The sequence below is a fragment of the Athene cunicularia genome (assembly GCF_003259725.1).
Source record: "Athene cunicularia isolate RWA chromosome 1 unlocalized genomic scaffold, athCun1 chr1_part2, whole genome shotgun sequence".
Classification (NCBI taxonomy): Eukaryota; Metazoa; Chordata; class Aves; order Strigiformes; family Strigidae; genus Athene; species Athene cunicularia.
The window spans coordinates 31,263,806-31,275,484 of NW_020799092.1; the positions used below are offsets into that span (position 1 = coordinate 31,263,806).

At 39.6% G+C, this 11,679-nt stretch overlaps 1 protein-coding gene across 2 annotated transcripts in view; it reads right to left on the reverse strand.

The window, feature by feature from the left end:
- The window catches only part of TMPO (thymopoietin), a 30,150-nt gene that overhangs the window by 11,011 nt on the left and 7,460 nt on the right, over nt 1-11,679 (reverse strand). For both annotated transcript variants that reach the window (XM_026867014.1, XM_026867007.1), the window contains exons 2-3: nt 2,577-2,703; nt 930-1,088 (exon numbers count right to left, since the gene is read on the reverse strand). In XM_026867014.1, the coding sequence (XP_026722815.1) occupies nt 930-1,088; nt 2,577-2,640 (223 nt within the window). In that variant the 5' untranslated portion in view covers nt 2,641-2,703. The remainder of the gene's footprint in view (nt 1-929; nt 1,089-2,576; nt 2,704-11,679) is intronic.

Here is an 11,679-nt window from a genome sequence, read left to right on the forward strand (position 1 = left end):
CCCCCCCCCCCCCCCCCTTTATTTCAACAGTTTGGAAATTAGATGAAGCATATGTAAGTACAAGGAGATAGCTGTCAGTTGTGACTGAGCTCTTGGCTGTCCTAAAAGTAAATAAATCTCTAACATCCCCTCCTTCCTTAAAGCACAAAAGATTAAAGTTCAAAAATAACACTAAAAATTCAAGGGAGATCCACAGAGTTCCTAGTTGTATTTCAATCCTTTCTGTCCTATCTCCCTTGAAGTTACTGTAAAAACAAAAAAAAACCCCAAACAACCCACCCCCAAAACCAAACCACACAAAATAAACATCTTTTAACATTCAAGACATTCTTTAAAACCTATACTGGTTTTATCTTTTTTAACATGGTGTTTTAGATTCCACTTCCCCCACCCCTATAGGTTTTTTTAATATAAACTTGATATTAAAATCCATAAAAACTACACCCAAGACCAACCAATCAACCCACCCCAAACTAAGTCCACCAGGGCTTAAAAGGGACTCAGTCATACATGACAGATATTAAACATAAAAAAAGTACAGAAGTTCAATAAACAAACATCCATACACTATCCCATAGTAAATAACTACTGTGAGCACCGTAAGACAAAGCTGCATGTGCACTTAAAGATGAAGCACAAAGAACACTGGAACACTTAATACACAGTTCCCCTATCAAATTTATAGGCTCCAATCTAGGGAGAATGGACAAAAGGGAACAGTTTAGTAGCAAAAAGTTTCCTTTCCCAGAACAGGTACCTCGATCACTACCATAGTACTGCATGATGAAGTGCATAACTCACATGGTCTACAGAAGTATATTAAAGCCTCACCTAACAGCAGAATCATGCCCTCTTTAGATATTTCTCCTACTGTAAGTATTACTGATGTATTATTTGAATAGTTCACACAGGTTCCACTTAAGTCTTACCTTCTTCATTATCACTGTACTGGTCAGAATCATTATTTCCATTCTCTCTGGTGCTCTCAGCAGTTGAAGAAATCACTGGGAGAGACACAGGTGTCTTCAGTTCTGGACCTTGCTCCATCAGTTTCAACAGTTTTTTCTCATAAAGTTTCCTAGTAGTAGCTATAACAAGGAAGGATACAAGCTAAAGATACAGCTTTCATCTTTCCCGACTTGACTGTTAGAACTTGGCTGTTATATATTCCTTGGGAATCTCTGAACATATGTTTTTTATTTTTAATCCATCTGTAAGTCCAAAAGCATAATACCTCTAGGTATGTAATTCTACCTTTAAGGCTTCTAAACTTTCTGGTTTGAGAGAATTCTCAAGATAAACTTAGACCTTTTAGCATACTGAATGTTACAAGTATTTATCTATGGAAAGGGAATTTACCTGCTGCTTAGATGTTTTGTTTCATATATTGCAATACACAAGTTATGCCCTTACAAAGAGGGCATAACAGACCTTCCTGTTTGCTACTTGTTTGATCTAAGAGGACAGCTGTTTAAAACTAAAAGGTAGCAAGTCTAGCACATTCTTCCATGTCAGGACTGTGCTGGCAAAATTCTGTAGAGGTGACCAGTGCCTGAGCTGTTAGCTGCAGAAAAGCCTAACCTTAGAAGATTTCAGGTAAGAGGAAGTGACTCTTAAAATAAGTGGCAGACTCCCACAAGAAACAGAATCCATACCCTGTAAGAACCAAGGCATTTACTTAGGCCAAATCCTAACAGCCTTCCAGCAGACTGCATAGGTACTTGAATTTTTCAGAAACCTGAGTGCTATCCAAGAGGACTAGGTTGAATGGGAAGGCATACAGAAACAGCCAACAAAAAGTATTATGCATAAGACTTTGAATACACACAGGACTTCAGGCTCCATCACTGACACTTCCATCCACCCAGGATTTCAAGAATGTTCCACAGAAGGCTCAGCACACTAGAGGCAACCATCTTTTTTTGAAGAGTTGTGAAATCAAAGTCCTTTGCCATTAGGCTAGTGCACAGGTCTGAAAGGCAAGGAGCTTTGATTTCACATCACAGATGAGTGCCTAAGGCAGGAGATTAAACTGGGGTCAGGAATTCTGACATGGGTTAAGCATGCAGGATAGAATGCTAGGTTCAGGGGACCAGGAAAAAAAAATTAAAAAAAAAAAAATCAAAGGAAAACATTAGTGCACAATGCAGTGAGTGGGAAATGCTCTAGGGAAGGGGAAGGTCCATGTTCTTATCCTGCTCTCAATGTTATTAAGCTTATTATGTAAAATGTACTTTCTATTTAGCCAGGCCCCAGATCTCAACCTCTGTATCAAAGACCTAATTATCCCAGCACTGAGCTTTAACTAACAGTTAGACAGCATCAGAACAGAAGTTGGAACATGTCCAGCTGGCCTAGAACACAAGAAAAACAAACTGTGGACTTACACTGCAATGCTTCAGGTCTTCTCAATGTATACAGTTCAATGAAAGCATCAGAAGTGGGAAGTAGGACTGCAACATTATTGATACTATACTTAATAAACAACTGTATCAGAGAAACTTAGAGCACTCAGAACAGAGGTTTAGTGATAAATATATTGAACAGATGAACATTTGCTAGTTCAGTTGACTTACCTACAATTGGGCCAGGATTTAGTCCATACTTCACAAGTTGCTCTTGAAGATCCTCATTACTCATCTCTGTTACATCTAGGTCATCCTTCTCCTCTGGCCTGGGTTTGTCAGTTTTCTTTGTAGCTTTCTGTGAGCATGCAAGGGAGAAACAAGAGACAGAATATTTCCAGTTAATACAGGACACATTTTTCTTCTAAAGGAACAGGAAGATAAAAGAGTCCTAAACACACAAAACCAGAAAAAGTCAATATAAATCTCCCCTACAAGCACCACAGCCTACGTGAAACCTACTAAGCAAACATGCAAAGTTTCCTACTTATGTAAGAGTATACCCATTACAGGCCTCCTCTACAGCGATCCTGTGTCTTAATTTGAAGTTCAAATATATAAAAGGAGAGGATTACTTCTTTCCTATGACTGGAGAGGTAAGCTTCTAGCCATTTCACTATGACTGCACTAAGCTACAAATATTTGTGTTCCACTGACATTTCTTCATGTTATTCTTCTACCTAGTAGGTCAACACTTCTTCCCCTAAAGGTATGGAAGTTCTTCAGTACCCACATCATCTCAACCAACTTCCCCAAATCCCCATTCCCAATTATCCTGGTGTTCTCTGTAAGATTACAAGATGTTACAAAATGAGTGCAGGAAAAGCAAAGCCAGAAACACCCTCAAGTTTTCAAAATCCTGTCTGTTTAGGCCTCTGCTAGTGTTGTTCTAAAAAATCCTAAACCCAACCCTGGCAACACTACTTGAACAGTTGGCAACACACCACAACCACATACAGATGGTTATCAAAATAATCTGTCAAGATGCTACTCCTAAGTTAGCAGCTTCCACTATATCCAAAGAGAGTGATCATAACATTTGCTCAACTTGGGAGGCCTTTGTTACTACAATAGGCATTTCAAGCTCCAAGATCTGCAAGAGTGAGAGGTAAGACAGCAAAAATATGCTTAGGATCTGCTTGTTCTCAACTAAGAAAGATCTTGATACTGCTTTGAAATAAGTCATATCTGTATCTCAAAGTTGTAGGATGTAAACAGATACAGCTTCTACACTTATAACATTTTTCTCAACTTTGTTGCCCAGATGAACTTACCTGGGTTTTCTGGTACTAACCAAAGACTAAAATTCCAAATAAATATATATTGTAATACTGTCACAATTAATAGTTTTTTCTTGTTATATGTAGTAAGACAGCACTAAAAGACTGTAAGATGAGTGACATGAATCAACAGTATCTAGTTAGCCATTAATGCCAGTTCAATATTGGTTCATACACAACTTAGTATTGCCTCAAGTGTCTTGGCATTTAAAGCTAAACTGGGACTGCATGAGGTTTTCCCAAATATAACTGACCCCCTAGTTAAATTAGATTTTCCTCTAACTCCCGGATTGTGAAAATCCCAGCATGATGCAGCTGCTGAAAAACACACAATCTAAGAACTCATGCTATTTCTTAACTCTAAGAAATAGACTCCACACAGTGTGAAGAAAGGATAGGATCACTAAAGTGGCAGATTTGACTAATGAGATTTACAACTCACTTTATCAATCATTCCATTTCTTTATCACATAAAAATCTAATTAATTTTTGAAGGAACTGAGCCTATTTATGTTGTACACAAAAAATGACCAACCTGCAGCTATAGGAGACTTGTATTTACTTTTGAATGTGTTGGCCATAACACTATTTCAAGTTAAGTATCACATTAACAAGAATCTCACATTCAGTGCATTTTTTCTTTTTCTGAACTACTGAACTGTCCAAACTGTGAAAGAGATTTCTAAAACACATGCTGGGTTTTCTTGCTGGGGGATCTGTTTAGACTATTGACAGCTGTGGTGTTTACACACTTCACCAAGCAGATTAACTAAAATACTACTTCCATATTTCAGAAGAAAACTACCACCATGGTGCAGGAAATCAACACCCCAATGGCACTTTAAATAAACTGGAAACATAATTTAATGTATCTCTGCCTTTGTATAGCACTTAGAGGCCACAGAAAAGACTATAACAATATACACCAGAAGAACCCAGTACTCTACTAGACATTTTACAGAAATCTGAACTACCAGAAATCTAACTACAACTAACGAGTAATATGGTCCTCTAACACAAGTAAACTCACACAGCTCATAGTATCAGTGGTACTTTTTTTTTCTTCCAAGTACCATTTCACTTTTTACTGCAGTATTACCCACATTGAGACCATCAGAATAGTCAGTTTCTGCAGAGAAAAATGTCAGGGAGGGGATGAAAAGTTGCAGGTAATCCATGTTCTTCCATAATATATCCAGATACGTTGATTACTTTGTGTTCTGTGAGGTCTTCAAATTTTACTTTTGAATAACTATTCTCCTTAAAACAGAAGTAAATTACTTCACTTGTACAAGTAGAAAGCTGCCACTTAACTGCTCACTGGACCACAAGATCCATCCCTAGAAGCATAAGGCAGGAAAGAAGAATTTCTTTCATACCTTGGTCATGGTATGACAGCATTAACCTCAGCAATGTTAGCTTTAATTACCACTACTATTACAGTACAAAGCACCACTATATTTTCTGTGCAACATCTCAACTTATCCATGGGACTGCCCCATGGGACAGATGAAGAGAGCTAGCTTTAAAATTTGTCACTGAAAATTAAAATAAAAACAACAAAAAGCCCCCCAAAACACTTCCACATTTGCCTGGTCTGGTGACCACTAGTAAGTCTTACTGTGGTGCAGAGGTGATGTGCTTAAAATGAAATTGTGGCGAACACCAGGATTTGCCGAAGTAAGGTGGTACAGCACATAATGTAAATATTCTTGCAACACTATACCTAGACCAATAAATCCTTATCTGAATAATCTAATTCCATCCAAAGCTAGCAGCATTAAAAACAAATATTTCTAGTCATTGCCATTTTCTAGGAAACAGAAGGTGGAACAGGATCTAAATACTTCACTTGAGATTTGTTCACACCAAAGAGATGTCAATTTGGTAGTGGTATCTGTCAGGTTGTTTCAGATTAACTAGGACCCAACCCTTCACACAAGTGCTGGTGAATTATAAACATGGGGCTCCCACACAGCATTCTGAGTTATAGAGCCACAGGAAAAAAAGAGCATGAGAAGTTCATCTTCTCAGAACGTCAGCCCTCCACAGCAAAAAGCTTTCACTAATGAGTGGAGCAGAAAATGCAAGTGATGAGAATTCAGACCTGGAAACTATCCCTTACCTCATCTTTTGCATTCCTGCTGAATAGAAATCCAACAGCCACAGACCAGTTTTCAGACAAACTTCACACATAGCTTTACTAGTTCTAGCACTACTCCAAAGAAAAGCATAACACCTTGAAGAAGCCATTAAATAACGTAACAGACAACTATAAGATATCATCAGAAGACACATTTTCAAATCCCAAATTAAATGACACCTACACTAGGTTAGTCAAGGACTTTAATCCCAGGCAGGTGCAGCTTCATCACTAGAAGCAGAAAGGCTCAGAGCTTCTTTAATGTTTCTCTGAATGAGGTTAAGACAAGCTAAGAAAGCCCAAATCACGCAAACAGAATGCTCTTTAATTCTCCAGTTTGGACAGTGTTGTCTCTGGTAACAAGTAACTGTATTTCTCTTCGGGGAGAGAAAGATAAGAAACTGCACATGCCAAGTCTCAATAATAGACTTAAACTGCGAAACAGAGGTCTCTGTTCCCCTTGCACTTTTTATTCTATCATAGACAAACATTTCCTGCAGTAGAAGTTTTTGTTTTTTGAAAACTAAGTCCTACTGAACTTTTTAACCTCAAATGCTTTGAGACAATATTTAACAAAAACTACAGGACAGACAAAATAAACCATGGAAAGCAAATTATGCAGCAGTAACTCAGAGATACTGATACACACGACTTTTAAGAATTCTCTACCTTTTAACCTTACTAAGTGCCAGACTTAATTTCCAAGCCTACTACTCAACCCTTCTACCCCTCCTCTGCCCAGACACTAAATTCCATGTTACTCAGGTGAAGGGAAATGTACCCACTCTGAAAACGAGATAGTTTCCAGACAACCTAAGAGTAAAAAAAAAATCACAACAAAAAACAAATCAAGAAACCAAACTAACAGATGGTCACATGGCTTATTCAACTGAACTGCTGACCTGGAGATCTGGCTTGTATGTGTTCTGCTGAACAACTGACATGCATCACTAGACAAAAATTACTTAGATGGGATTATTTTATTTAAATATAACTGCCATTATTACACCAGCACTCTAACGGGCATGTCTCCCTAGTTCATGAAAGTGCAGAACAGCATGGCAGGACTTCTCACCGCAGCAGGAATTACTCAGTCACCTCACCCTATTGCCCACAGCTGTCACTCAGACAGCAGATGAGTGCCATTTAAAAGGCCACAATGGTGCTAATCTGTATTCTGGGTCACTTTTGTACAGCACATCATAATGAAGAAATACAGCCACACAGGGAACACTGAATAGATTCTCTTCCTTCACCGGGTAGCATATATGCTTTACATTCTCTCGCCTGTCCGAGTGTGCAGTTTCACCTTCCACACTCCTAATCCTCATAAACTACCAGTTTTACTATTACCTTCCTTTTTTCTCAGAGCAAAGGGGTTGAAACCATACAGATAACTCAGCTACAGATATTATCACTACCACACCATTCTGGCCACAAAGAGCTGAAGCTAGCTCTTAATTTACTTGGCTACTTGATTAAAACAAAACAACATCTTTACCGGACAGATCTTTCCTATAACCTTTCAAACAGGCCCTTCAGGTCCAGATGATCTCATTATACCTTCATTAACAAAATGAAGAGACATCTGACTGATCTTTTTCAAATCATCACCTTAAAGATCAAAAATATCACTCAGTGTATTCTAAAGAAATTCTTCCCGGACATGAAATGCACCAATAAACAAAGTCATAAAAACATACACATTCTGAGCTCTGAACAGCTCCTGTTTGGCAACACTGTCAAGATGATATTCTTGGTATGTGCTTTAAAACAATGTTCCTCAAGGGGCAAAAAATGCCATTTTATAGTTATTTTTGCTTTGAGCTATCTGTCCTGATATTCAGCCTGTAACTAACCAGGACCATCCAGATGCAGATGATTCCCCCACAGAAAAAAGGTGTCTCACATACCAGCATGCTAAACAGACTTAGAAAAAAAAAAAAGTTGCTAAAAAACATTAGTAGAGCTGGAGAAGCTGGCTCCTCCAGACAGTATTATCAGACTGAAGCCCAAACAAGCATGATTTTAAAAGCTTTTCCTCTCCAGTAAGAGCATCTAGATGAAGTGAGCCCTCCCCACCCCCCCAAAAGTAGTACTAAGTCTAAAGAAGTAGCCATATTTAAAATGATACTTTCAAATATTTCACAGGAAAACTCTAACAAAAATATTTGGGATAACATTTGATCTTACTTTGATTTAGTGAATTTTAGTTATTTGGCAGCATTTGAAGTCATCATCTAAAAAACAGACTGCACTTCATACAACAGGAGTGGATTTCGCTGTATCACATTACAAAGTGTAAAATCACTGTCTGAGTTTCACTGAAGGGAAGACCTTGTCACAGTGTCTTTTGGTGTCAAAAAAATGCTAAGTGCCTAAAGAGTTTGCTGTTCCAAATCATGATAGTTTCAGGGCCTGAAAATAATGTGGTCAGAGCAAAACCCATAAAAGTTTTGATCTGCTCATACTTGCATGTCAATCATCTGTATGTCCACTACTGTATCATAATAAGAACCAGGTCAAAATAAACCCATGTGAAGAAAAATGAAACAGCATCATCATCACCATGGACACAGGATGCTTGTCTCACAATACATCACCCTACATCAACATATTAAAGGTTTTTATTTATTCCGAGAGAGGTATAGGTTGGATGTAGCATTGATAGAGCTGTGCTGGAAGAGTGATGGATTTAAAAGACGTAATTTGTAGTCAAATTAAAACTATGGCATTTGTCTCATTGCTGCACAGCTTCTATCAATAGAAAATGTGCACATAAATGATCAAATGCCCAGAACTTAGAAAAAAGAACACTTAAAGGACAGTATAGACAGCTTAAAATGACTAATGACTACAGTAGTGTCAAAACATTTACCTGTCAGAATCAAGAGACCTGTCTAAGCTCTACTGTCTTTTCAGTGACTGCAACATGGATATTCACAGTACTCCTTTGAACTTGTTTCTCATACCCATTTTAAGATAAACACTGCTCTTCCCCCCTTCAGCATGCGTAAGTGAGCAGACAGATCAAGGTACAGATTCAAGCCTAACAGATGGAGCCCCGCAGCATTACCGCGGCCCTCCCCCGCCCCGAAGGCGCCGGCCCCGGAGCGCCCCCTGGCGGGCAGCGCCGGCAGTCCCACGGCAGCCCTGCCCTGACTGCGGTGGCAGGCCCAGGCCCAGGCCCTCTCCGTGGAGGCGGGCACGGCAGCTCCGACCAGCGGCAGGCTCAGAGAGGGCTGCAGCTCCCTGCGCTTACTTCAGATGCTCGAGCGGACCCAGAGCGGGATGAGGGGAAAGCTCCGTGAGCAGTAAATCCCTCCAGTGACCAAAAAGTCAGGATCACCCTTGCCCAGGCCAATATGCTATCCCCATTACAATACATTTTTCACAATAAAAGCCATATTAAACAATTTATCTTGTATATCTTTGATAGCCTATGCCCATAAAGTAAAGCAGACTGCTTTTTGACTGTGATTCCAATCCTTCCAGACGACTTGAGCAGGCTGGCACACACACAGTTAAGCACTCACAACAGCTGTATTGGTATTACTACTGAATAAGCACAAACTTAAGAAGAGATTACACCTCTTCACGTGTGTTACTCTTCTCTATTCAGAAGTACCCATTTCTTTGCTCCAAGAGCCATTCTGGCCCTTTTCTACCTCTCCCTCTATGCATCCAGCATTCATTAATTCATCTATCCCAACAGTGAGAGTGAGTCTTCACTCCCAAATCAGCTTGTTTTTTAAGGATTGTAGAATATTAAGCTATATCCAAAGAAAAACCAAAAAATAAGGACTAACAGAAAGCACAGCAGGACAGAATGCTCCTAAATGCAAACCTAATGTCAGTGCTCTTACAAATGTTTTTACAAGTTAACACTAGCCTAGACGAGTCACCTGGATTGAAGAAACTTTCTCAATTTTCAAGTTAATCAGTATTCAAATCTTTAGAGTAATACAGGAAACATGGAACAGGGCAGTCCAAATTTCTGAATCCCATAGAAGATACCTTTCTATAGGCAATATAGAAATATAGGCAAGTATATAGGCAAGCATTTTGGTGTTCTAGAAGCATATTATGAAGTAGTTGATTGCCTCGAAGTTTGAAACAGCCAGGTTACAACCCCTCCTCAATGTACACAAGTCAATACTACAATTTCTAAGACCTGTAATACAAATAAAGGAACTAATAAAGCATTGCAATTTTGTTACTTAGCAAGATATTTCACTTTGTTTCCATACCAGAACCCCACTCTGCTGGATGTCAGACCTCCTTCACTATGTCTCTCCCTTCCAACTGTTTTGGGGGCAAGTCACTCTGGAGACCTCTATGTTACTCTTTTGTAAGGGGAGCTGATCAGAGAAGCACCCTTATGCCAAAAGGCATTAACAGGGACAACAGCTACCCAAGCTACAAGCAGTTTCAGAACTACTTAAGCTGTACTCAACAGAGAAGCACACATCAACCAAGCTGCTTTTTTTTTTTTTCCTGGGGTGGTGGGGAGTGTGGGAAGCATGATAGATCCATATCCAAGCAACTGTCACTAGAACATTCGCTGAAGTTTTGGAAGCTACGATGATACAGTGCTCTGATATTAACACACAAGACTAGCATAAATAGCACAGAGCCTTCCAGACATTGTTAACCGAAGTGTAGGAGTCCACCCATTTTATAAACATCAAAAAAGTCGCCCATAATTGTTTAAGCTTAAGTACTGTGAAAGGGAAAGGAAAAACCAGGTCTGGGAATTTCAGCAGCTATGAGACTTCTACAAGAGTGAAACACATTAGATTCAAGCTCATCCTATTTCTACTCAAAAGCACCTTATGATTGCTACAGGCAAAACAGTAAGCCAGAGAAGCATCTACTTCACCATAAAGTGTCTCCAGTGAATGCCGGTTAAGTATTTGAATTAGATGTTAAAAAGAGATAAATAATTTGGTTAGCAATCTCTTCCTCTCTTACGTGCAGTTTTCAGTTTATCAATTGTTGGGGGTTTTTAAAGGTTTCAGTATGAAAGACCTTCAAGGGAGTCAATTTCTCTGCACTATTTACAAATGAGCTTTGAAAGGCAGTATTTCAGATACAAATGAATACTTGCTATATCACATGCATTACAACTCTGGTAGCTAGCAATCATTATGCAACCCTTTATATGAGACCAGACAGTTTCGAGTTAGAAATTAAAAGACTGCTTTCTCAATATATGCAAATTTTAAAACCACTTACTAAAAATTAAAAAGGAAATCACATTTTCCCAAAGGGGAAAAATTCCAAATGGCATCAGCTCCCTGCCTCTTTCCTTACACGATAAAAGAATGTATGTTTAAGAAAGTAAGTAACAGCGGGCCAACCAAACATGCAGCAAAGGCGCTTTGCTATAAAACATATGCTCAGAGGTATGAAAAAGCTACATTAAGCAGACCCTCTTTATACTAAACAGTCTACTTGATTAAACAAAACAAGCTGTTCCTTCACAGCTTCATTCTTTCATCTCAAGATATTTACAGAGTAGCGTTGCTTCAGTACAGCTGGGACAGCTGACAGGAGTCTTCTTTCTAAAGTAAGTTGCAGCCTCGTAAGGAGTTCCTCTCGCTTTATTCCTCCAGTATTTCACTTACGAGACCGCCCACCAAACCTAAGTAAAGGCTTCCCAATTTACGGTCGCGGGCTGCGGGGGGTGTGTGTCTCACGCTTCGTGCGCGATCGCGCTGCCCCTCCCCGGCTGGCCGGGCCCCGCGGCCGCTCGGAAGCCGCCGACGACGAGAAGCTGACAGACGGGACGCGACGGGGAGGCGAAGCCGGCGGCTGCCCAGCACCCACCCCGCACCCACCCCGCGGG